The sequence below is a fragment of the Spermophilus citellus genome (assembly GCF_964194105.1).
Source record: "Spermophilus citellus genome assembly, chromosome: 8".
Taxonomy (NCBI): Eukaryota; Metazoa; Chordata; class Mammalia; order Rodentia; family Sciuridae; genus Spermophilus; species Spermophilus citellus.
In genome coordinates this window covers 42,361,556-42,387,688 of record NC_138189.1, presented here as the reverse complement: position 1 = coordinate 42,387,688, position 26,133 = coordinate 42,361,556, and the positions used below count along the sequence as shown (strand labels likewise).

Sequence of the window (26,133 nt, the reverse complement as noted above, 5' to 3'; positions counted from 1 at the left end):
GTTAGACAGAAAAGCAGTGTTAGTGTCCCTGGTCTGGCTCACTTCATAGACATGGAAACAGAGCCCTGGGAGCCTTGCCAAATTCTCCTGGAAGCCTCATGGGAGATGAGCTGGCACTGGGTCCTGTGGGACTCTTCAGAGTTAAAGAATAGCCCAAGATGAAGGGCAGCATGTGTATTTACAAAAATTTTTCCTGAGCAACTCCATAGATCACATCATCAGAAATAAGACCTCTTTCCATCCTCTCTTAGGCATTGTGTTGAAGGACGGGAACCGGAACCTAACTATCCGCAGAGTGAGGAAGGAGGACGAAGGCCTCTACACCTGCCAGGCCTGCAATGTCCTTGGGTGTGCCAAAGGGGAGATGTTTTTCATAATAGAAGGTCAGTGTGAAGTCATGGGCTCATCACCTGGTTTTTAAAGATTTGCTTGTGTGTATGTTACTCTCATAAACTTTGGGTGGGATTACTAGTGGTTGATTGTCAGTGTTCTTTGTACAAGCTGAGTGTCTCTTATTCAAAATGCTTGGAACTAGAAGTGTTTCATATTTTGGATTTTTCAGATTCTGGAATATTTGCATATATATGTGTGTATGTATATATGTGTATGTGTGTGTGTGTGTGTGTATATATATATATATATATATATAGTATGTGTATACACACATATAAATATATATAAAATAGATAATCTTGGATTTAGACTCAAATCTAAACTCAAAATTTATTTCTATTTCATGTCAATCTCATATACATAAGTTGAAGACAATCTTATACAATCTATATTTAGTGTGCCTGTGTCTTGAATAAGACCCATCAGATGAGGCTGAGTGTGGAATTTTCCTCTCTTGGTATCAGGTCAATGTTCAAAAAGTTTCATATTTTGGACTTTTGGGTTAACGATGTTCAACCTGTGCTTTGTAAATTTGCATCAATAAGCATATATTCTTTTAACAGAAAAAAATAATGTTTTTTTGAATTCTGCTTGTATCATATTTCTTATCTCTGCAGTTCCTCTTGTGGAAAAAGTCTTAGCCAGGCAGGGTTAATTCATGGAAATGATACCTCTGCATTTATATGGAAAAATGTTAGAAATTGCTGTCTAATCCTGAAGATCATTGCTGTCCACTAAGTTGCAAGGGTGCAGAGTTTTCATTAGTCTAAGGATAATCAAGATGCACTTGCAAACAATAGACCTTTGCTTTTCTAAAATGGAAAATGTTGGGTTCTTAAGTAAATATGGATGGAAACCTGGGAGTGATGTGAAATCCGGCATTTTCTCAGTTAGGAAAAGTAATTTGTGACAGAATACTTTTTCGTAAGCAGTGTATTCTTGTGTCTTTTTTGGAACCCACCAGGGGAACACAAAACCGTATTGTGTACCAGATGAAGTAGTGGTACTTGAGTGGAGGACAGCAGGATGGTGACAGGAGAGGGACTAAGGGGTTTCTATGAACTCATCCTAACTTGTCTCTTGGTCCCTTTAACCTGTCAGATCCAAGCACTACATCTAGACATGTGGACATATTTTCAAATCTGTAGGTTTATTACTGTTTCATAAACTGCACTTGCAAGTGAAGATCTCAGAGGATGTGGTGGTTTTGTTGCTCTCAAAGGAATTCAAGTTCTAGGGTGAATCCTAGGGTGGCCTTGCTGTGCTCTGCCTCCCTCTATCAGCTGTCTGCAGCTGGTTACAGATACCTATGAGGGAACATTGGCACAGAGATTACAGGAGCTTCTTACCTGCAGAGAATGCCAAGAAAAGGAGAGGTAGATGTTCAGTACTCCTGCTAGGTTTCCCAGATGTTAACAGAAATACTGTGGTACACATCTACAGGCAGCCGAAATCTTTGAAGTCTCTGCTTTCTCCATACAGATGGATCTTAAATCTTTGTATGTGAATGTGGAACCACTTCCTTAGGACCACTGGAGAAGCAAAGCCTACTTCCAGACACTTGGGACTCGTGTCCCTTTAACTCTTATTTTGCCAACTAATAATACTTGTGGACCTTTCCCACAGCTTGCAGCCTAATTTGAGCCACACCACTCTTGGATGGGAGACCCCAAGTGATAATTGCTTCCTTATCATTTCTTCACTAATCACTCGTAGTCAAGGGCCTCCTTCTGCATTTCATTTCTCCCAATTGGAACTACACCCTGGAGCCCGGAGCATCGGCAGCTTTCCTGTCCACATTGAACTTTTCCTTTTCTTTTTTCTTTCACAAGTCGTTTTAAACTCCTCTTCCTAGGTGGCACACAATGTGCTCATCTCAGGGCTCTCTTTTCCTCGCTCAAGGTCCCGCTGTGCAGGGGGCAGGGGAGTGTAATGGTCAGCTCATGTTGGACCATCCTGGTTTAACTGTTGACTGGCCCTCTGTCTACTGCCTGTGTACTTCCAATCAAGTAGCTTAACCTGTCTGATCTTTCTTTTTTCTTCTGAAAACTGCAGGTTGTTGAGAGAATTGAGTGGGGCAATATATTTAAAGTACAGAGTAGGTGTATGGTCACAAGTAGCTCTCTGTTTAAACTTCATTTATTTCCAAATGTGGTTTCTTAAACAATCTATTTTCCAACTTCATACACATCAAAACATTGACTTTCAGCACGAAACCAGACTTTATTATCCCCTAATAGAAGTACTTGCCTTCCCTGTAGAATGTCATCTGTTTCCTTCCCATCAAATAATACTTACTCCAACCATATTCTATGTGTCTTTTAAGACATTTGTATGTCTATCCTTAATTACTTTAGAATTTTATTAAAGTTTTTCAAGCTTTAAATTTTCCATAGAATGCTCTAGACTCCATGCAACTTCAGGGTGTGTGGTTATTTCTCTCTAGGATTCTTCAGAATGGATAAGCTTGAGATCTTGTCTTTTCCTACTGAACCTTGTCACCAGCTGTTGACACTCATTCAATTGTGTCTCCCAGGTGCCCAGGAAAAGACCAACTTGGAAGTCATTATTTTAGTAGGCACTGCGGTGATTGCCATGTTCTTCTGGCTACTTCTTGTCATCGTTCTCCGGACCGTTAAGCGGGTAACAAAATAATTTCCCTTCTGTCCCATGCATGTTGGTTTTCATGATTAATGAAAGCTGACTGGGGTTCTTTGAGTTGTTTCTTCCCATTGTTATTGGCTCAATGGGCACATTTTCATTTCAATACAATAACATTCTTGCCCATTTTCTTTGGCTAGACCATTGGGCATTAATTGATAGAAGCCACTAGAGGAGAGTTGGGACTGTCTAGCGTAATTAAGATTTGAAAACTTAATTCTGCCCTCATTTGGGGAGAGGAGGGGACACTGGCAACAGTATGATAATAGGACGACTCTGAAACTCCAAGAGTTTTATTGGAAAATGAGACATCAGGAATGAGGCTCCTATTAAACAACAATAATAAGTACACAAAACAACAGGGTGTGTGTGTGACTGGGAGGGTTGATGCTTTCCAGGCCAATGGAGGGGAACTGAAGACGGGCTACTTGTCCATTGTCATGGATCCAGATGAGCTGCCCCTGGACGAGCACTGTGAACGCCTGCCTTATGATGCCAGCAAATGGGAGTTCCCTAGGGACCGGCTCAAGCTAGGTGCTTTTTCAGTTGATATCAGTTTGATATTGGGTTTACCAAGCCATCTTTGCCTCCCTTGGGATGAAGACAAACCTAGGCTATTTAGATGTCATCTAGTTCAGAAATATTAATTCCACCTCTTGATTTTGGATAATCATCCCTTTAGCCTCATAGAGGGAGAATCCCTGTATCATCACCCAAAGCAGGACCTTTGGAGAGTAGTAGTCGTTCAATGACTAACTAAGCCAGGACAAGGGAGTGAACTGGATTGTCCATGTTAACCTGGGCTGTCTGATCACACTGTCTAGCTGGAATCTTTGCATGTGGCTTTAGTGCTATGATAATCCAAGCCCATTTTGTCATTGTCATTGCTGTTGTTTTTAGGTAAACCTCTTGGCCGTGGTGCCTTTGGCCAAGTGATTGAGGCTGATGCCTTTGGAATTGACAAGACAGCAACGTGTAAGACTGTGGCCGTCAAAATGTTGAAAGGTAAAAGCAAAATCATATGGTGATGTATCTGTGGCATCCTGTTGTTACATGATGTAAGGCTTGTATCAGTGGCTCTGTGCTTATGTGGGCCAACTGGCAAGCATGAGGCCAGTGTCTTTAACACCTTTGTGCAAGTTGGAATAAGTTCCCTCCTTTGTAACCTCATGCCAGAGTGCATGACTAGTAAGCAAATTTGGGGATGGAGTCACCCACCGTGCCTGGAGCTCTTATGCAGGGCTCAGCTGGTACAATTATTCGGGTGATTCTGGGTCATGAGGAAAAAAATCTGTTCATATTAAAAATGTTTAATACATCGTGGTGTAAGATAATTATAGACCCTCTAGAAACAGGGGAAGGAAATTTGATATCAGTAAAAATAGTGGAATGCAAAAACAACATGTTCTCTAGAATTGGAAAATATGTAAAAAAACTTCACACATAAAACATAATTTGCAAAGTAAAAATGGTTATGCAAAGGAATAAAGGATTATGGGTTATTCTTTTAAAATTAAAAGCTTCGTAAAGAATTGTTCATCCTAATAGTAATGAACCTCGTCTGCCATTTTGACTTGGGGAGGGGATTTTCATGAAGTTTTTATGCTTCAACTGTGATGTGCTTTCATTAACGATGATCGTGCTACTGACCCTCTGCCAGAAGGGGCCCTCTCTCTCCTTATGCCTTTCCTCTACTGGTGAGAGAGGTATGTAATTTTTGAGATGGCTCACCAGGCCCTGAAATGCAGACCATGCCTGTGAATTAGAGGGACATGCAGCTGTCCATCCAGGATCAAATGCATAGTATTAGCTCCATCAGCTTCATGTGCCAACTGGCCTTACTAGCTGGCCCTGGTTAAGTGGCTTGTTGGCACACGGGAATAATGAATGCATGGCACCAAAATGACCAGGCCTTGAGAACCACAGTGATCCTGGAACATCAAAATCCAGTTTTGTACAGTTAGAGAATCTGGGCACGATTCTGTGGCAGACAGGTTCTCTGCTTCACAATACCAAACATTCTGGGCTCACTTAAAGTAAGAAATTGATTTGGAATTAGGAAATAGAATGTACACTTGATTTTTCAGAAAATGTGACTGATCTCTAAATTAGGTTACAGTTATATTACCCAGAGAGGGTAAGTTGCACAATTGCATGTACTGGGTAGAGAGCATCTGTTATCCCGAAGTATTACCCACATGGATGATTTTCCTCTTTATCCTGAATTTGTAGAAGGAGCAACACACAGTGAACACAGAGCCCTTATGTCTGAACTCAAGATCCTCATTCATATTGGCCACCATCTCAATGTGGTCAACCTTCTAGGTGCCTGCACCAAGCCAGGAGGTAAGTACCTGTGGATGGTTCTGGATGGCCAATATTGACTCATGCTTCTCTGCTAGTATTTGAGGGAAATGATCACTACCCACGGCCCTTATTTCCTTAATTTAGAGTACTTTGCAGATTCCTAGATATACTTAACATTTCACAGAAATTTAATCAGATAGTAATTAAAATATTCTAAAACTTCCTGTGAATTAAGGAATGTCACAACACTATGATACAGTTTGCTACTTGTGTAAAAGGTGTTCAGATAAGAAAAATAAACTCCTCCCAAAAGGAGACACCTTGGTGCTTACATTGAATAGGAAAAAGGTTTTCTTCAGAAATTTTGGTTAATCTCCTTGCAGTAGCTTTTCAGGAAAAGAAAAGCTATAGCATAAAAGGGTTGAGAAAACCAGCTGATTTCTGTAATTCTGTCTCAAGGAAAGGTTTATGAAGCCTTTTTCTTTTGGGCTTCTCTATGTAGTAAGCACTTAGGGAGAAACAAATGGGAACGGGTCTTTCTTGACACACTGTGCCATTTGCAGGCCCTCTCATGGTGATTGTGGAATTCTGCAAGTTTGGGAACCTGTCAACCTACTTACGAGGCAAGAGAAATGAATTTGTTCCCTACAAGGTAATGTTGTTTCCTAACTCAGTTTTGCCATGTAGTCAAATGAAGGGAAACTCAAGGTGGTACAGATCAGGTTTTTAGCTGAAATTCTGTGAAGAGCTTGTGAGCAAACTTCTCACGTGCCCTCTTGCTTGTTGTAACTTCTGCTCTCACCTTCTAGGGGTGCATGTGCTTCGCATGCTTTATTTTTGTGACTTGAATCTCCTGACCCATTACAGAGGGTGCCAGCGTTGGGGAGAAGACAGTTTTGATTAAGGAAAGGGAAGGGTGGAAGGAAAACATCTCTAGATTCTACTCTCCCCTCACCATATTGGCCCTGTGAAGTTCATGTCCCTCTGTCTAAGGCCTACCAGGGTTGGACGTGTGTGAGTGCAATCTGAGAGAGGAACTTATCTCTTTGAGCTAAAGAGGGAGCTTGGTTTTATGGAAGAAACCCTATTATATACAAGTTGTGCCCCACATTTCAGTCCAGCAATGGCATAATCCTGATGTTGTTCTTGTCTGCTTTTATAGAGTTTCAGTTGTTCCTACAATTTAAGACATCTTAAGGACCCATTTCATATCCCAAGAATTTGTTTTGTTCATTTGTTCCTTTTTAGACCAAAGGGGCACGATTCCGTCAAGGAAAAGACTATGTTGGGGAAATCTCTGTGGATTTGAAGCGTCGCTTGGACAGCATCACCAGTAGCCAGAGCTCAGCCAGCTCTGGGTTTGTTGAGGAGAGATCCCTCAGTGACGTGGAGGGAGAAGAAGGTACCTGCCTTTGCCAGCTGCACGCCGGATTCCTGCTTTCACAGGACACACGAGGTGGCAGGCGTTACCAGGACCTTGATCATGGCAAAGGGTTCATATTGGAAAGAGTTCTGAATTCCTAGGCAGCTTCTATTCAGTCTTCCCAAATTTGAAGTGTGAAAGCCCTAAATAAATACCAGGCTAGGTAGAGTGGCTGAACAGGGCCATGCTGAGAAATCTGGGTGGCCCAAGTAAGCACCTGCTAACAATCAGACCAATATGGTTAAAATACTAGATCAGCCTTTTTTTGGCAAGAACGCTCAGTGGGGAGAGGTAAGGGGCTCCCTGGGGCCTGAGTGGCCTCCCCATTGCTCTAAACCATCAGCCCACGTTGCAACATGGAAACCTTTGAGTCCATCCTATGCAGCCTTCTCCAAGACAATTTAGGAGCCAACTCTCGTTTCTGCTCTGCTCTAAGTGGCTTTTCACATCTTGTCCCAGCCCTACTTCCTCAACGGAGTCTTGGTAAATAGACCTGTCTTTATTTAGTTTTGTTTCCAGTGATATTTTAGTGCTCTTTGTGGGTGGAGCTCTGGCCTCAGCCTAACCACCCAGACTTTAGTCAGCTCCAGGACTCGCTTTGCTTCCCAAGTCTTAAAAAGATCACTCCTCTAGCTTTTCCTCAGAAGGAGCAGAGACAGCTCCATAGATGGAGACATCGGGTCCTTTTAAGGTGTGAGTTTAGAAGAACCCAATCATGAAACAGTGGAAGAGATTCGTTTCCATTTTCCTTGACATAAGTCTGCAGATAGAACTTAAATTTAACTTGTTCCTCTTAAGACGCTGAGGAGGCAATGTGAGGTCAGGCCTTGGGTTAGAAGAGAGTGCGAAGGTTGTCTAGACCTCATCTAACCAAGTGGAACCATCTCTGCCCTGCTCCCTCTCTCTCACAAAATGGGGGCCAATGAGCTGGAAACCCAAGGGGATTAAGGTGGGGTGTTGGCCTGAAATTTTGCCTCCATTTGGAAAATGAAGTGGTCTCACTAATCGTCCTTGAAGAGCCCCTTAAGTATAAAAGCCATTGAGGGCCTGGCATGGTGGCTCACGCCTGTAATCCCAGTTGCTCAGGAGGCTGAGGCAGGAGAATTGCGAATTTAAAGCCAGCCTCAGCAACATCGAGGCACTAAGCAACTCAGTGAGACCCTGTCTCTAAATAAAATACAAAATAGGACTGGGGATGGGGCTCAGTGCCCTGGAGTTCAATCCCCGATATTAAAAAAAAAAAAAAATTCATTGAGGAAAAGGTTACAGCTTTTTTAATACTTATGAGGTTATTATCACAACTCAGTTTGTGTTTACTCTGGTATTTATGTCCAGGAAAGAGGTCATAAGTCTTATCTTATTTGACCAAAGTTAGCAGATCATTTTTGAAACCCCCATGAGTGTCGCAGGGTTTATTTGTATCCCTTGCACGGAAGTAAATCCTATCGATTTAGGTAAATTCATCTTTCTGTCATGTTCCTGTTATCTCTCATTCATATCCTTGGAGGAAAAAACATCCTCACGGGGGAGATTTAGTGTATTGAAAGCACTTTTTAAGTGTGAAAGTGAGAGAAGTAAGTTTGTTTTTGGTATTTTTAATTATCCATTGTAGATTATAGTTTGACCTTTGGTCTTTGTCCTAGGACAAAGCCTGGAAAGAAAAACAAAATGATTTGATGACCCTGAATATTGTTGTTTTATTTTTAGAGTTTTTGATATGAAACTATTGTTTATCCCTCTGGGTAGATGAAAAAAGCAATTGCTTAAAACAGCAAATTTGGAAAGGTCTTATTTTTGCTCCCTGTTCTCTAGGCCAATTTTACCTCCATTCTACTTCCTGTATTTACTAGTTCAATTTGACTAAAATGGAAAAACCAGTATTTCTCCTAAGGGTATGATGAAGGTTAATAATACTGGGATTCAGCAAATTGACATAAGATAGAAGCATCTTCTCTGTGCTTCTCTTTTCTGAAATTTACCTCCCAAGTCTTAAAAAAAGATCATTACTCTAGCAGATTTAGAAACAAAATGTACCAACCGATGAGACTCCTCACCTCTGTCCTTCTGCCTTTTCTGGCAGCTTCAGAAGATCTGTACAAGGACTTCCTGACCTTGGAGCATCTCATCTGCTATAGCTTCCAAGTGGCTAAGGGCATGGAGTTCTTGGCATCACGGAAGGTAAGATAGATCCCGGGGGAGGAGACCTCTCTCTTCAGATCACAGGCGTGGACATAAGGTGTCTAGAGCCAGTCATTATGTCTGTTTGGGGCAGAAGTTCCTGCATTACTTGTAGGATTCATGAAAAAGCTCTGCTGGAGAGGCTCTGTTTCTGCTAATCGGGGGTGGTTAGGAATTTTATGAAATTAATTCATATAGTAAGTCCTTACTGAGCATCTACTAAGTGCCAGACAGTCTTCTAAGCACCAACCAGCAAAGTGCTTCATAGAGTTTCCTTTCTAGTGGATACAACCAACCATAGCAATATACGTAAGTCACGTCCAGAGCAGGTTAGATAGGAGTGTTTGTTGTAGGGGGAAGTAAGCAGGAAAGCCCACAGTGTATACAGGAGAGGTATGTTTGTGTGTGTTTCTATGTGTTTGTACTTTGATTTTAAACAAGGTGGAAGAGGAGGGCTTTCCTAAGTACGTGATATTTGAGCAACGACCTAGGAGAGGTGAGGAGCTGGGCCTTGTAGATAGCTTCGTGTAAGGCAGTCTGCATTTAGTTTATTTTACATTCATCACCATCACCAAGAAATATTTGTTAGTAATATAATTAGAAACCAGGAAGGATGGGCTTCAGATGAAAGCGATTAAAAGAGCTAAAATTAGAAAAGTAGGGCAAACAAAGGCTGAGGTGGGGACGTGACAAGTTACAAATATTCCAAAGGTTGTAAACACCATGGAGAGGAGAGGGAGGGGGAAGCCACCACCAACACTGCAGAGGGTAAGATGCCTAGTTTTGCATTAAACAGGATTTTTTTTTAATTTCAAATTAATGTTCAGTAAAAGCTGTCTGTTGACAAAACGTATGGGCTCTGCCCTTACCAGGGAAGGAAAGACCTAAGTGTTTTGTTTTCCAGTGAAACCCATGACCCATTTTCTCCCCTGACATTTAAAGCCCATCACAGCTTCTAAAGCCTCCAGACCTCAGATGTTTCTGGAGTCTTCTCTCCCAATGGCAAGGGAGAAAACCAGAGCCTTTCAGGGTTTTCCCCGAGAGAAAGGCCTTTTGCCCTTCTTGCATATTATGATTTATTATTATTATTATTTGAAGCTGAAGCTCACCATTTAGTCAGGCTTCCTTTTGGCAACTAGAAAGGAAATAGGGTTGGAAGGTATGGGAGTGGGAGTCCTTTGACTTTTCTTGGATCTACCAGATGGTTTCTTGGGTATTACCTGGCTGCTGGGTTTTAAAAGGGAATTTTTTCATGTCTACATGGCGTATTTTCTTTATCCATTCATTCATTGAAGGGCACCTAGCTTGGTTCCATGGCTTGGCTATTTTGAATTGAGCTGCTATAAACATTGATGTGGCTGCATCACTGTAGTATGCTGATTTTAAGTCCTTTGGGTATATGCTGAGGAGTGGGATAGCTGGATCAATTGGTGGCTCCATCCCAAGTTTTCTGAGGAATCTCCATTCCGCTTTCCAGAGTAGTTGCACCAATTTGCAGGAGAATATCATGCTAAGTGAAATAAGGCAGTCCCCCCAAAACCAAAGGCTGAATGTTCTCTCTAATACGTGACAACAAGGAAGGGCAGGAAGGGGAAAAATAGAAGTTCACTGGATTAGACAAAGTGGAATGAAGGTAAGGGAGGGGGGATGGGAATAAGAAAGACAGTAGAATGACTAGGACATCATTGTCCTATGTTCATCCATGAATATATCACCAGTGAAACTCCACATCATGTACAATCACAAGAATGGGATCCTAATTAGAATAAGTTATACTCCACTTAATAAATGGTGTAATATGTCCAAATATACTCTACTGTCACGTATATCTAAAAAAAACAAACAAAAACAAAAAAAGGAAGTTCTTTGGTTGGAAGGAGAGTAGGAAGTACAGTGTTTGTAGTACTGGTACTTCATCATGCTAGACAAGGTGCTGCTGAATGCACCTGGTTCTGGGAGCAGTCCAGGTGCAGGATGGCAGGGTGAGCAATGCCGGGGCCCCGTGACCATGCCGCATTGACTTCAGCCTCTCATCCAGGCTTTTCATTCATTTCTCATGTCCTCTAAGACTCTTAATCCCTCACGACTTTATCCTGTAATCTTAGATGAGAATTATGATAATAATTATGAGAACTGCTTAGTTGAAGGAAGTTAGATGAAGTTAGCAGATAGAAAAGGAAAATCAAGAAGCAGAAAAAAATAGATTTTATTAGAAGCCAAGATGAGTTCACCCTGCTTTTCGGTGCACTAGAGAATCACCTCGACTTACAATAGGCTGAATTTGCTGTAATAGTTTTTTGGGAGTTCTGTGGGATTGAACTCAGGGGTACTTAACCACTGAACCACAAACCCAGCCCTTTTTTTTTTTTTGTATTTTATTGAGAGACAGGGTCTCACTGAGTTGCTTAGAGTCTTGCTAAGTTGCTGAGGCTGGCTTTGAACTTGCAATCCTCCTGCCTCAGCCTCCCTACCCACTATGTAATCGACGCTTATGGTAAAACCTAACACTTTGGAAACAGGATGAGCCCCTCTGAGAACTACCTGCCTCAGCCAGTCCAGCTTCAGTCCATGTGGAATAGGGGCCCTTGTTTTGGACTTCCGTGCATTCATTCAAAATAATCCATTCAGGGACCTCCTTAGAATAGTACATTTTTAACCATACACAGCACTGGCAAAAGGGATGTGTGGATGTGACCAGAAACACATTCTTTAATGGCCTAGAGAAGTCTATTTATGACCCCATCATTACACTACAACTAAATTATTCAGCTCTGAAGGCTGGGCTCTTTATGGAATAAACAGATGTGCGTCTCAGCGAAGCTCACATACTTCTTTCCTGAAGTGTTGATAAAGATCCTAGCCCAGTCCTTGTTAATCAGTTGCTTCTGTGATGTGGAATTGTTTTGAGGCATGAGGTCACAAAAGATGTAGAAGAGAAGGTCAGCTGTGCAGAGACCTAATATATATATAAAATTTTCTTTTCAGTGTATCCACAGGGACCTGGCAGCACGAAATATCCTCTTGTCAGAGAAGAACGTGGTTAAAATCTGTGACTTTGGCTTGGCCCGGGATATTTACAAAGACCCAGATTATGTCCGAAAAGGAGATGTAAGTTTCAAAGATGAGCCCGGTGATCTATTAAATTGCAGAATTCAAATGCCTCAACAGTATGCTACAGGACCTGTGTTCAAGAACAAAGGAAGTGTTTTCTTCAGTTATTTGCTAATTTGGGTTCTGATTTCTTGTCTCCCATCCTCTTAGGCCCGCCTCCCTTTGAAGTGGATGGCCCCGGAAACAATTTTTGACAGAGTGTATACAATTCAGAGTGATGTGTGGTCCTTTGGTGTTTTGCTCTGGGAAATATTTTCCTTAGGTAAGTTGCTTCTCTTTGTCCCTAGCCCCCAGACTCCCAATAGGACGGTTAAAGTTGATGATGTCAGGATGTCATTTTCTCTCCAGTATTCTGCGTCCGTCACGTGGAATTTCTGGGAAGCTACGGGTTGTAAAATCCAGAAGGAAAAAAATACACATAGGCGATCAGGATGTTCAAGAATCAGGCTCAGGGCCTCCTGGGAGGGAAAATGAAGTCATGTTATGCCCCTCTCCTGTTTTGTTCTAGGTGCTTCTCCATATCCCGGGGTAAAGATTGATGAAGAATTTTGTAGGCGATTGAAAGAAGGAACAAGAATGAGGGCCCCTGATTATACCACACCAGAAATGTAAGGCTTTACAAAGTCCCCTTCTGATCCTTTTCCTTGCAAATCTCCCTGCCCAGGGGACTTTCCTTTATGTTCATTTTCCTTTTGGGCCTAGTTTGTGTCCTTTCCCCTTGAAGCTCTCCATAATCTCAAACACAGAACCATTGCTTCTTGAAACAACAGCATTTTATTATCCATACTGAACAGCTCTTATTAGATGGAATGTGCTTTCTTTTCTCTACACACTTGGACCTCCAAGGATAGGGCCCCAGGCTACAGAGATACAGCATCTCAGCTCATGGTAGGCTTTTTATAAACGCTCACCAATCGGCTGCTTGTTTTGAGCATCACATCTGGGAGGGAAAAGGCAGATAATGCAAATGGTGTTTTGCTCCTCCAGGTACCAGACCATGCTTGACTGCTGGCATGAAGAGCCCAACCAGAGACCCACGTTTTCAGAGTTGGTGGAACATTTGGGAAATCTTCTACAAGCAAACGCTCAGCAGGTTTGTAAGCCTCCATCTGAGAAACTTCCACACAGAGTACTCAGATGCAAAGACGCCTCTACTGCTTGTCCTTTCTCAAGGCTACCATTCTTCTCTCTCAGCCACTGAACAAGGAGCCTTAGTCTCTAGATGTAAGCAATGGCACTTTTCTAAAAGCTATAATTACCCTTTAGACGGATGAGATCCTAATTCATAATCTGGGAACAGATCACTCCTATTCCTACTTACTTATCTTTTTGTTACCTCTTCAAATAGTCTTCCAAAGTTTACAAAAAAAAAAAAAATCTGGTCAATCCACAGAATATCAACAGTGGAAGGAAATTTAAGTAATTTGTAATAAATTCTGCAGGCAAAACTATATCCCAACTATGGAAGATAGATGAATTTTCCCCTCTTGGTAAAAAATCTCAGCTATTATAACTCCCGATAACACATAGTCGTGGCCTTTATCATTAGAAAGTTGATCTCCAGTCAACATCTCTTACTACAATGGAAGCTAGTTTCCTCCTCCTTTTCTTTTGAACAACTTGGGGAAGATGAGTCAAATCTGTTTTTATCAATAAACCTTGCAAGTGTTGAAACATGTCAAATTAACTTTTATTTCTTTTTCTTGAGAAATACTGTTAAATTGTAACATCTTTTTTCAGAAAATCCATGTTCCTACCCATTTCTTGCTTTTCTTTAGGCTGCCATCCCCTTTTCCATTGCGTTGAAAGGCAGAGGCTAAAATTGGATGCTGTGCCCTTTGAAGGGTCTGATGGTCGAGAAATGGTTTCTCTCCTTCTCCACAACTATGACCTCTTCGCCCCATGTAACCATGGTTCTCCGTTGCCCCTAAACCCATATTGTGTTTACTAGACTCCTTGAATATACCCTCATGCACACATCCCTTCCAAGCACCCTTCTGTTTTGACAAATCGTTTTTAACATTGTCTTGAAAGTCAGTTCAGTTGTTCTGAGAGCAGCACACCCATACCCAAGAAGCCCCCCGTGGCCTGTGTTTTTCATGAAAAGGCCCTTGAAGGACCAAAGCCATAACAATAATGCTCCGTGTTTATTGTTTCAGGATGGCAAAGACTACATTGTTCTTCCAATATCAGAGACTCTGAGCATGGAAGAGGATTCTGGACTCTCTCTGCCTACCTCACCTGTTTCCTGTATGGAGGAAGAGGAAGTGTGTGACCCCAAATTCCATTATGACAACACAGCAGGAATCAGGTTCGGTATATGGCCGGCTTCCTCTGGGGGGCTCAAGGCCATCTCTGGGAGGGGGCTTGGAAGGAAGACATTTTATAAAGCTGCCACATGCTCCAGGGACCTCAATCCCTGGCACTCATATCACGGGCCATGCTCCTTGAGGAGGGTCTGGGGAGCTGATCGCTTGTCCATCTGTAGCCCATGTTGCTGCCCAGCTCTTCCTTCAAAAATTCTAAGCCCTGCAGCTGCAAATAGCTGGAATGCCACAGTTTGTTAATCTCCAGAGAGAGCCACAATTTTACCAAGACATCTGTATTGAAATCGTCCCCATGTATGCTTTTATTAATGTGAATTAAATGGCTTAGGGGAGATTTAGGGAGGAAGAGTTCTCTGCATATATGAAAACACACGTATGGCTCTCTGGCGAAGACACAGCATGCCACGGGGCTCTGTCCTGAGGTAGACTGGACACCACATCTCAGAAGCCTCTCTGCATCTGATTTTAAGTATTTTATTTGCAAAATGGGGCTTCTGGGCTTATTTAAAACACATGCTCTGCAGTCCTGCCCTGAGCTGTAAAGGGTCTGCAGGCGGCTGCTTTTTTTTCTGTCTCCCAGCACCTGTGCATCAGGAAAGAGTTGGTGCCACTTTTTTTTTTTTTTTTTTTTTTTAGAGTGAGGGGGGGGGGAGAGAGAGGAGAGAGAGAGAGAGAGAGAGAGAGAGAGAGAGAGAGAGAGAGAGAATTTGTTAATATTTATTTTTTAGTTCTCGGCGGACACAACATCTTTGTTTGTATGTGGTGCTGAGGATTGAACCCGGGCCGCACGCATGCCAGGCGAGCGCGCTACCGCTTGAGCCACATCCCCAGCCCAGTTGGTGCCACTTTTTCCAACATAATATTAAAATTGCCTTTGCTAAGGCTGGGGCCACTTCACTTTGCTTTTGGTGTTTTCCTCTTCTAACTGGAACCCCTGACAGCGTGGGCCCAGCCCTCCCTCCTGCATGCTGAGGCAAGGAGCTCTTTCCTGTGTCCAGCCCGTGGCCAGGTTGCCACATCTCAGGAAAGCTGGGGGAGCCTCATGGAATCCTGCAGGGCAGCGGGAGTCCTGTGATACCGTTAGAAGCCAGCCAGCGAGCCGCCCGCCATTCCATTTGTGTCAAGAACATCCTGCATTATTTGAATAACTCTTCCATGTATTATCAGACTTTGCCCATGTGACAACTCAGAGTCAGGCAAGGTAGAAACTGTGATCTCTTTTGGATGTAGATGTTGACCATGAGGCTGAGCCCCATGGCCTGTGGGCCATTCAGTGTTGTGGTTAAAGATGCAGGCCTTAGAGTCAGGTAGAACTGGGTGGGACTTCCAAGGCTGGCTTTTAGCACTCCATGACATGTTGCAAATAATATAACCTCTCCCTCAGTTTCTTTATCTGTGAAATGCGGTGAGGCAACTGGTGCTGTCTGAAAATGACTGTTTGAAGAATCACAAGCTATAATGTGCCTGGCACTCGACAGCGCTTAATAAAGGACAGGGATTAAGTGAGTTACTTATAGTCACGTCCTTGAGACAAACCCAGTTCCTCTGGTACCTAACTCTGCTGTTTTCTCCCATGCCAAGGAGGGGCCTTCAGAGAGAAAAGATTTTTACACATTTAATTCATCCCCACGTAGGCTTTTCCTACTGTGAATTCAGTGGCTTGGGAGAGACTATACGAATTCTTGGTTCAAGTTCATCTGCCCTTGTAGCCTGATCCCCATTCCTGCAACATGGTTATTGCTTTCTCCTCCATCAGAGAGCCATTTGATGGGTGAGCTGTATTCCGTGTGTTTCTGTGACCAACTTGAGTGGAGATCCAAGCTGGCAGCCTCTTGGCTCTCCTGGGCGCTTTGCATACGGCACTGAACAGAAGATGAAGTCATGTGTGTGTGATGAAAGTGCCAAGTGCAATGCTGCATCTAAAAAAGGGCTGTTAACATTTATCCCCAGAAGCGTGGACAAATGTGACACCATCCTCCCAGCACAGGCCTGGCTCCTGTTTTCTGCCTGTGAGTTGTCTTGAAGTGGTCTTCCCAGGCTTGTTTCTCTTTAAGCCAGCTATAATTTTAAAAAAATAAAATGGAAATTGGAATCTTTTGTCTGCGTCCCCTCCCAATTCTCTCTATCTCTTTTTCTTTCATACAAATAAAACTCACACTGACCTTCTAATCATCTTGGACGCATCTACACACGCACTTCATCTTGGGGCACTGCTTTTTTGGGGAGAGTGCAACTGGGCTGGGGTACCTTTCTGGGGACTTGTTCTGTCCTCTTTCCAGCCAAGTCGAAAAGCTGATTTCTCACTTGCTTTCTCCTTATAATTTTCAACTCTATCACATTATAAATAGAGCTGGACAGAGACATCGCTGAGGGAGCCAGCTCCTGGTTCGTTGCCCCCTTTAAACTATCTGAAAAATATTTGTTCAGCCTTTATTTAGAGAAGAGGCTGAGAAGTGTGTGGGGAAAGGACCACTTCTGTCTAGACTTAGCTTTGTCTCTAATTTCCCCTGTAGGTCAGCTCTGGCCCCAAATTTGCATGCTTCCTGCAAAAAAAACACATATTCATTGGATTCATCTCTTTGAGGTCAGTTTGGGGACCATCTGTGGTTACTCTGTCATTTCCTCTGGGAGTCTCATCTCCCACTCCCAGCAGTTTATCAAATATTTCTTTACCGTTCTCTCCCAAAGAAAGGCTTTGGTGCCTGCCATTTTCTTCATTTTGTTTAATTGCTGGTGGTGATTAAATGCCTCTGGTAGATTGATGTCTGGGATAGCTGGCAGGGCTGCATTTGGCTCTGAGGTTAGGCTGCTTGAAGTGAGACTGTCCTTTCTCCAGATTTCATTTGTTCCACACCCCACCCTTAGCCTTCCCGCTGCCCACTACATGATCGGTGCACACAGGTGTGAGAACAGGGCTGTGCACATAGTAGGTGCTTAATAAAGACCTGAATGGTCTTGTCTTCCAGTCTCTTCTACCTTTTCCTTTCTCCTTATTCCAAGAGAGTCAATGTGGAGTAGGGAAAGAAAGAAACCACTTTCTTCCAACTTGAATTTGAATCTCAGTTCTACTCTTTATTCACCATTTTCTCTCTGAACCTCGGCTTCCTCATTTCCAAAGGGGAATAAGAAGTTCTATTTCATAGTATTGTGAAGATGTCTGTGAAATGCTTTGTCCACTGTGAGGGACCATGCTACTTTTTAAATTAGTGGGCTCAGAATTCAAGGAACTGAAGGTGGCTGCATCATTGCCAGAGCCTGCTGGTGCTGGCTGGTTCTCCACCCAGGTGTCTCTGGAATCCGTTCACTTCTCCAAAGCCAGTGGGTACCCCTTTCTTCAATCAGGCTGACCTTCTTCCTCCCAGACAAATGCAGTGTTCCCTAACTGGTCTCACTGCCTCTGGTCTCACCTTCCTAAAGGGTACATCTGACCGTCGTTCTCGTGCTTAAAATCCTTGTCTTCAAAATAATTCCAGACATTCTAGTCGTGTGGCTTTGGAAAAGTTCTTTAACATTTGCAGGCCTCAATTTTCTCATCTGGAGAGCTGAGTTGATAATCCCACCCCTGGAGTATTTACCCCCCCACCGTGGTAAAGATACCATGAGATGATGGTGGCAGAGCATCCAGAGCAGAGTTGGGCGTGTGGCAGATTCTCAGTAAAGGCTTCCTGAATGGTTGACTATGGTACTAGTAGTTTTTGGCAGCCACTACTTTTGGGGACTGAACTTGGAGAAAATGGGTCGTGCTTGTTCTCTGTATGTCATGTCCTCTTCCTCGTGGAGTTTTCAGAGTGAGGATGTCACTGGTCAACTTCATTCTCCCCTCACTAAGGGGAGGAACCAGGGTGCTGGGGAAGAGGAGAGAGACTCAGATTCCCTTCTCCTTTGGCCCAGAATCTGTGCCACATGTTCCAGGAGCCACCTGTGATGAGAAGTAGGTGGAGATGAGGGAAGACTTGTTTTCTGTCCCCATGAAAAGACCTTCCCTTCTCCCCACTTGGGGACTGTAAGTGGTTTTGCTAACATCACCTAGACTCACCCAAAGCCTTGTGTCAGGGGAGGAAGGTCTCCCAGGGAAGAGGTGATCTGCTGCCTGCCAAGTCTCATTCTTTAGGCCTCTGAGGGAAACTGTCACCCCTTGGAATTCAAAAGGAAACAATAAGCTTTGGTTGATAGAGCATTACTCTTCCTACCCATACTAGGCTCAGCCTTTGCCCTGTTACTTATCAATGATAGACTCTGAAATACAAATATCTTAAAACCCTCAAGCCACTGCCCTTCTTGAGAAATGCTACTGTGGGGCACAGAAACAGTGGGTGGTGAGACTCCGCCCACCTTCCTGGGCGTACAGTAGGCCCCTGTCACGTGCAGAAGGAAGGAGTTGTCTTCAGATCACTCCTGAGTCAGTCTCCTTTAGGGAGAACTACAGGTGTTTCTTCTGCCCAGGTTGCTCTGTGAACATTATCCAGAACAGCCTTCCAGGAGATGGCTGGAAAGATGTGAAAGACTTTGTAAAATACCTAGAGCTCAATGCGGGAACTGCATACAGACAGGGCCAAGGAGAAAGTAGCTGATCACTCAGTCTGCTGTTGTTGTCTAGAGTCCAAGTACTGGACCTCAGAAGGAAGATTCAAAGGAACAGGGCCTCCTCTAGGCTCTGCAGTTATATTATACTTTTAAATGGACTTTCACAGGAAATTAAGCCTTCAGTGTGAGCTAGCAAAGAAAGATTTTTGTTTTGTTTTGTGTTTCTTTTTCTTAAGGATGTTTGGAAGGTTGCTATTAAACTTGTGGTTGAAAGGTAATGAACTTAGGTATTGCTTGTGGTATCTGCAGCCAAATATACCACGGCTCAAATACAAATATTTGTTCTTTTGCAGTCAGTATCTGCAGAACAGTAAGCGAAAGAGCCGGCCAGTAAGTGTAAAAACATTTGAAGATATCCCATTGGAAGAACCAGAAGTAAAAGTAATCCCAGATGTAAGTACATCTTTTAAAAATAGTCTTAGAAATAATACCAACGATGAAACACTAGCTAGATAAATATTAGCCTAAGCATTAGAGTCTTGGAGCCTCATTATAAGGCTGTCCTTGAGAGTATGTGTCATGGGGTCATTATGGAGATGGAACTTGGGTGTTTTCATAAGAACTGTGCCTGGTCTGAGGGATTCTGGTAAAAAAGAGGGATGGAAGCAGGCATCCTCAGCTTTTTCCCACATTTTATCTTCTCCTTGGCCTAGCAGCAGCTTCCTCAATATCCTGCCTAGGGTCCCTTTACCTTCCTTGGCAAGAAGTTGGAGGATATTGTCTGATAGATTTGGGTTAAGAAATCAGAATATACTCAATCAACTGTACCATCTCAATGTCTCTTAAAAAGGACAACCAGACGGACAGTGGTATGGTTCTTGCATCAGAAGAGCTGAAAACTCTGGAAGACAGAACCAAATTAGCTCCATCTTTTAGGTAAGACACAGTCAAATAAAAACAGACCATTTTCAATAGGAAGTTTTGGAAGAAATTTAGGACTTCCAATGTAAGTGTAGCTTTTCCATGTAATGTCTTTGATGGTTGGGGAAATTAGCATCCTAAATTAGCAACATAATAAAGAATAGACACAAACCAAACAATGAAATTAAGTGACCAGTCTAAAGCATATCCCCGTCTCTCCCCCATGAAAAAAAAAGATTTGGTCAATTTCTCTGACCAAATGTGCGAACACTTGGGAATTTCTGAGTATGCTTACTATGGCCAGTAGTTTGTACGGTATTGGCTAAATAACAAAAGGGTCATTGGATGTGACCCCTGAGATATGATTAAAATCTTTGTGGACTCTGAAGAATTTTCAAACTGGTATATAAATGAATGCATCTGTTCTTAAGAAGTATGGTATGTCAATAGATACATATCTATTTAATTAAGATGCTTAAATGCTGTTGTCTGAATTATTAAGTATTTAACTGTGAGAAGAGCATTAAATTTGACTTTGAATATGATCTCCCCCATATGGTTCAGTAGGAATTTATTGTTGTTTAATAGGTGTACCTGCTTTTAGCATAAAATATTTATGAAAACCTATATTTGTAAAAGTAATAGAATAAGAGTAGTTATTCATTTGCTAGAGGGTTCACTCTATGTAAGAACAGAAAGTGATTTTAATCTCCATAACTGCTGAATAAAATGGGAACACCCATGGGTTTTTGAGAGATGCTTATTGCAATAATAGTAATAATAACAAATGTCATTGTGTGATTTTATTGTTTTATTTAGTGCCTAATAAGAAATTGTGAGAGCCAATTATATACTTCACATATTGATTTAAAGTATTTATTGAGCAGCTCCTATGTGCCAGGCACCATACCATTGCTTGAGACACTTAAACTAGTTTTACTGTGATTGGATTGAAAGAAAAATTGTATTTGTAGTTCTTTGAAATAACTTTTAAATCATAAGTGAACACAGAGTTAACAAAACCCATTTTATGAAGTTGTGAAAATGAATAATTTAAGCAGAATGTCTATTAAGGAGAAAAGACAGAATGGCTTGAGAAAGTGTAAATCCTGAAGTTTTGGATCCACACAGCCTGTATTTCTAAGCTTTGACCTTGTTAACTATGCCATTGAGCACATTATCCAGTTGCTGCTGAGTGATCAGGGCCTCAGTCCATCCAAGGAATGTGGTTTTGATGAGCAAAGAGCAGTTTTTGACATGTCTGGCTTGATTGCACACACGCTTGAAGTTAGTAAAGTTTAAAGTTGCTCAAGAACTTTATTAACACCCTACCCATGCCTTGTGGTCCTCTAATTGACAGAATGGGGAAAGCACAAGTGAACTTGTAGAACGTCCCAGTTTCCTTTAACATCATGAAAGAGGCCCTTTGGCTGTTATCATTGTATACAAACTCGTCAGTCTGCAAGACCATAAAAATCTTCCATTGGTTGGAGCCTGTGCACAACTCAGCAGAACTGCCTTTCATCTCATCCTGGGCTTGAAAGACTTGGACCTGATCAAGAGGACTTATCTGCATCTACTAGTTCATGCTAGTACCTGAAAATAGACCTTGTCTGAGCAAACATGATATGCCGATTAGCAAGTGAGAGAGATAGGGAGCTGGTGTCTCCAGGGAGATTATGGCCCACGTGGAGCTGGGAGTGGGGTTAGGGTGAAAAGCCAAAGAACTGTCCTGTGTCTTCCAACTCACTTGCTTGCCATTTCTTCCACAGTGGAATGATGCCCAGCAAGAGCAGGGAGTCGGTGGCATCTGAAGGCTCAAACCAGACCAGCGGCTACCAGTCTGGGTATCACTCCGATGACACGGACACCACGGTGTACTCCAGCGAGGAGGCAGAACTCTTAAAGCTGGTGGAGGTTGGGGTGCAAGGTGGCAGCACAGCCCAGATTCTCCAGCCTGATACCGGGACCACGTTGAGCTGTCCTCCTGTTTAAAAGGAGGTGCCCGTGCTCCCCCCCACTCCTGTAAATCACATGAGAGGTGCTGCTCAGATTGTCAAGTGTTGTTCTTTCCACCACCCGGAAGTAGCCGCATTTGATTTTCATTTCAGAAAAGGACCTCGGACTGCAGGGCTAGTCCTCTAGGCATTTCCTGAGAGGTTGCTTGTGACCTAAGAATGTGTTCGTGTCTTCTCCCAGTGTTGACCGTATTCTCTTTCATTCATTTAAAAAGCGTGTATAATGCACCCTGCTGTGGGTCTCACCATTGATTAGAACAAGAGACTAGTTCTAGGAACAGCCCTCCTAAAGAAGTGGCAATACCTGGGGAGTGGGCACAACTTAAAAACTAGAAGATAAACCAAGCAGTGTAGGTGCCTTAGGTGTTGGAGATGGGAACGGTTTGCAGGGCCGAGTCCACCTAGGAGGCTTGGTTGAGCACATGGGCTGCGAGTCCGCCTCAAGTGAGGGATGTGAACTGAAGGAAAGGAAGATGCGAGCTTGCTATGGAGACAGCGCCAGAGGCTGCGGATGCGCTGTGTGGCTCTGGGGAAGTGGTGCGTGATCCCTTGGGAAATGTAAAGGGTTCAGCAAGGTTTCTGTTCTGGTTTTAGAAGGTTGCGTGCGCTTCCCAGTTGGACTAAAGGCGAGTTCCTGGTGCTGTTTCCGACTCCTGATGAGAGTTCCTTCCGGACCCTTACGTGTCTCCTGGCTGAGCCCCAGGAAGGAAATGATGAGGCTCTGGCTCCTTGTCTCCCAGGCTGATCCTTTATTCAGGGCGCCCCAAAGAAGGGACATTCAGCCCGAGGCTCCCTGTCATGTTGACGGACTCCAACTGCACCAACCAGTTTCTGGTTTCTTCTGGATGAATGCCTACATATGTGTCCTGATGGGATGTGTCCAAGACTGAATGCTGTGGGTTCAGTGTCCAGCTGCGGTGGCAAAGCTTCAGGAAGGGCTTGTCCCTTTGTTCCCCCATCCTCATCCCCAGCCCTTTAGTATTTTAGTTACTCGGCTTCTCTACACTCCAGATAGCCTGATTGGGTTTGTTCACTCATTGAATGATTATTAGCCAGATTTCAAAATGACCTTATAGCCAAAGTTTTAACAAAATCTATTGTATTATTTAGACTTTTAACATATAAAGCTATTTCTACTGGTTTTTGCCCTTGTTTTTTTCCTTTAAAAAAGAAAAGACAGAAAGAAAATGTATTTTTTCATTTGGTACCATAGTGTGAGACGCTGGGAACAATGACTATAAAACATGCTATGGCACATATATTTATAGTCTGTTATGTAGAACAAATGTAATATATTAAAACCTTATATTATATATAACAATCTTTGTACTTTTCACATTTTGTATCAGTATTATGTAGCATAACAAAGGATGTGATGCTTTTGGCAACTGACATCATTTTATTAAAAAAAATTGAAACACTTGAAGGAATTCTTTTGCAAGGTCACATATACCAACCACCCTATCATTTATCTCATTGCTAAAGTGAAGGAGGAGGAATTAGACCTAACGTGATTGTTTTCCATTTTTTACTTGTTCCTTTATTATTCTTATAAAGAATATCTCTGCAAAATGTTTATATACTTTATAAACCAATAAACGTATTCATAGTAAAAAAATATAGTGGTATAATATTATCACAACCATTTTGAGGATGAGAACTTCTGTTTGGAGGCTGATTGCTCCTCCCTCCCTCTTCTTCACTGTACAAAGAATTCACAGCCACATTCTCTTTATATTCTGACAACCTTTGAGAATGTTAACAGGTAGACCGAGAGGTATGTGACTCGGTGGCTTCCAGTGAACCCCATGTCTGTTAGAATAGCTGCCCTCAAAACTCATGGGTGAGAAATCCTGAGACAGGTGGCCAGAGCTCAGGAAACCATGGACCAGGTGTATAGACTACAGTAACATTTACTTCATAGTCAGAGTTGGAACACCAGGTTCCTTATTGCCATTTTGAATGATTACCTTTGTCTGAATTTAGTTAACATGGTTATTTAACTAATTATTGGCACCGTTGAGTGACCATATCTTTTGTGGATTTTTTAAATATAAGATTTTGAAATATTTGCTGGGCGTGGTGGCACACAGCTGTAATCCCAGTGGATCAGTCGGCTGAGGCAGGAGAATCACAAGTTCAAAGCCAGCCTCAGCAACAGTGAGGCGCTAAGCAACTCAAATACAAAATAGGGCTGGGGATGTGGCTCAGTGGTGGAGTAGCCTTGACATCAACCCCGGTACCCGCCTCCCCCTCCCAAAAGATTTTGAAATACTTATCTAGTCAAATAAGCCTCTTATTATTTTTTTTAAAAAAATGGCTTCAGGATTTTTATCTTAAGAATGTTTTTCTTAACTCTAAAATAATCCCAAATTCTAAATTTTCTTTTTTACTGCATTTAAATTCACTTAGTATTTATTTTATACATAGAGTAAGGTAGGGACTAAGTTTATTATTTTTTTTCCCAAGCACATTATCAATCATGGTACCACTGCTGGGGAAATAGCTGTCTTTTCCCTGTAGTTGGAGAAATGTGTATGTTGTATAATTTTTCAATCCATATTCTCTCACTGAGACATTCTGCATAACTTGATGATGGAGAAGAAGACAGCTGTGCCTGTGTGTGGTTCCTGGGGACAGAATTTAGCAGACTGTGCGATTGACTGGGATTAGTCGATTAGAGTCTTCTGCCAACCTTCGTTAAACGAGGGCCTGGAAAGAGTTCCTCCTCTGTTCCAGCCTCTTCTAGTAAATGAGTGGAAGAAGAGTCAAGGCTCTTCACGATGGAAAAGACCTCATTATAAAAACACAAGATTTTCTTCACTTTAGGAAAAAGAAAAGATTTTGTTTTTCCTAAGTGGCTCCTGGCTTTGTTTCCAAAGTTAGGAATTTGGATTCAGCTGAAACTTCACACTTTATTAAGAAATGCTTTCTGCACCTTGGGCAGAATGATTAGGGGAGCGGTTTGGCCTTCTCCCTCCTTGCTCTGTCTTCCACGTGTCTTGCTCTTAGCCCTATTTTCTCTCCTCACTTGCCCTTGTAATGAAGAAAACGTTGTGGCTTTTTGAAGAGCTTCGGGCATGGTCCTGTTTTCAAAGCTTTAATTGGAGTCATTTGGTGTGTGCCTGAGGCGAGGCCACACTCTTTCCTTGGCTTCAGCCTCTTTCCATCTTGCTCTTCTCAATGGCTTCGGCCTCCTCCTCCTCCTTTTCTCTTCCCACTGACCTTCTTCTCCTCTGCACCCCACCCCAGGAGCCCCCCTCCTCAGCATCACAGGAGAGGGGAGAGTTGTGGGGAGTTTCAAGTTCGTTACTCCAGGACCAGATTTTCCCATCCATGCATATTCCTTTATCCTTTTCAAGGAAAGGAAAGAAGAAAAGTAAAAATCTCAAGCTCACAACTTTGTAGTTGCTAACTTAATCCAATCATACTGTCTCCTTGCATGTCTTTCTACTCTGACTCAGATATGTATCACCAGATGATAAGATGTAGGAAAACCCAGAAAGCTGAAATCTGTGGGTGAGGTTGGGGGGCAAGGCTTTCCCCATACATCTTTCCACATGTGCATGCCCTTTTCCCCTTAAGGACAGTGGGCATGTCCATGCATTCTTGGGTAGGCAGTGAGCACAGCCCAAAGAGGTTTCTAACTCATTTTGATAAAATTACATTTTAGGTGAATCTTGCATGTTAAGGATTTAGACATAAGTAAAAATCTATAGTTTTTTTTTAAAGTAATTTTAAATTGAATTCTTGGAAAAGATGCAGAATGCTTCTAGGTGATAAAATTATTCTTTTTAGAGAGAAGTGGTGGAATCTGGGAGGAGCACCCCAGGAAGAACTTTAATAGGTTGGCCTGAAGTTCTAGAGCTAAAGGAGTAGATAGAGAGTACCAACCCAGAAGTCTAACCCAGAGATAAGGGCTCTGAGTCAGGACAACATATTCGAATGAAAACCACTGATAAGACAAGGATTACACTAAACTGTGGTTGAAATCAAGTGAATGTTAGTGAGAAGACATCAAATTATACCTTAGATTCTTCTTTATGGCACATGATTTTTATGTAACTTTTAATGCCTCTAAAATAAGATCAAATTTCGTGGTTTCACTAATTTTTTTGCTTTAGTTTAAAAATAAAGAGGAAAATATGTAGTTTGATTTTTTTTTTCATTTTAACCTCACTGTTTGTTTATACCCAAAACATACAATGGTATACTTACTAGAAACTGGTGTCAGCATATCCTCATACCTTAATTGCTTTTAGATTATTGC

The 26,133-nt window shown here is 42.4% G+C and overlaps 1 protein-coding gene across 4 annotated transcripts in view; it reads left to right on the top strand.

Annotated features, from left to right (window-relative positions):
* KDR (kinase insert domain receptor) overlaps nucleotides 1–24,963 on the top strand; it is a gene marked incomplete at its 3' end in the record, with an annotated part of 45,635 nt that extends 20,672 nt beyond the window's left edge. Inside the window, exons 15-30 of one of the 4 annotated variants that reach the window (XM_081303043.1) lie at nucleotides 252–383; nucleotides 2,930–3,036; nucleotides 3,453–3,588; nucleotides 3,955–4,059; nucleotides 5,287–5,400; nucleotides 5,925–6,013; nucleotides 6,610–6,763; nucleotides 8,865–8,962; nucleotides 11,948–12,070; nucleotides 12,224–12,335; nucleotides 12,582–12,681; nucleotides 13,061–13,166; nucleotides 14,233–14,384; nucleotides 19,278–19,377; nucleotides 19,775–19,860; nucleotides 21,618–24,963. In XM_081303043.1, coding sequence (XP_081159169.1) covers nucleotides 252–383; nucleotides 2,930–3,036; nucleotides 3,453–3,588; nucleotides 3,955–4,059; nucleotides 5,287–5,400; nucleotides 5,925–6,013; nucleotides 6,610–6,763; nucleotides 8,865–8,962; nucleotides 11,948–12,070; nucleotides 12,224–12,335; nucleotides 12,582–12,681; nucleotides 13,061–13,166; nucleotides 14,233–14,384; nucleotides 19,278–19,377; nucleotides 19,775–19,860; nucleotides 21,618–21,840 — 1,937 coding nt within the window. Of the gene's footprint in view, nucleotides 1–251; nucleotides 384–2,929; nucleotides 3,037–3,452; nucleotides 3,589–3,954; nucleotides 4,060–5,286; nucleotides 5,401–5,924; nucleotides 6,014–6,609; nucleotides 6,764–8,864; nucleotides 8,963–11,947; nucleotides 12,071–12,223; nucleotides 12,336–12,581; nucleotides 12,682–13,060; nucleotides 13,167–14,232; nucleotides 14,385–16,156; nucleotides 16,517–19,277; nucleotides 19,382–19,774; nucleotides 19,861–21,617 lie in introns of those variants that run through there. The other 3 variants (XM_081303044.1, XM_081303046.1, XM_081303045.1) reach the window with 3 other exon arrangements.
* Nucleotides 24,964–26,133: the final 1,170 nt, after the last annotated feature.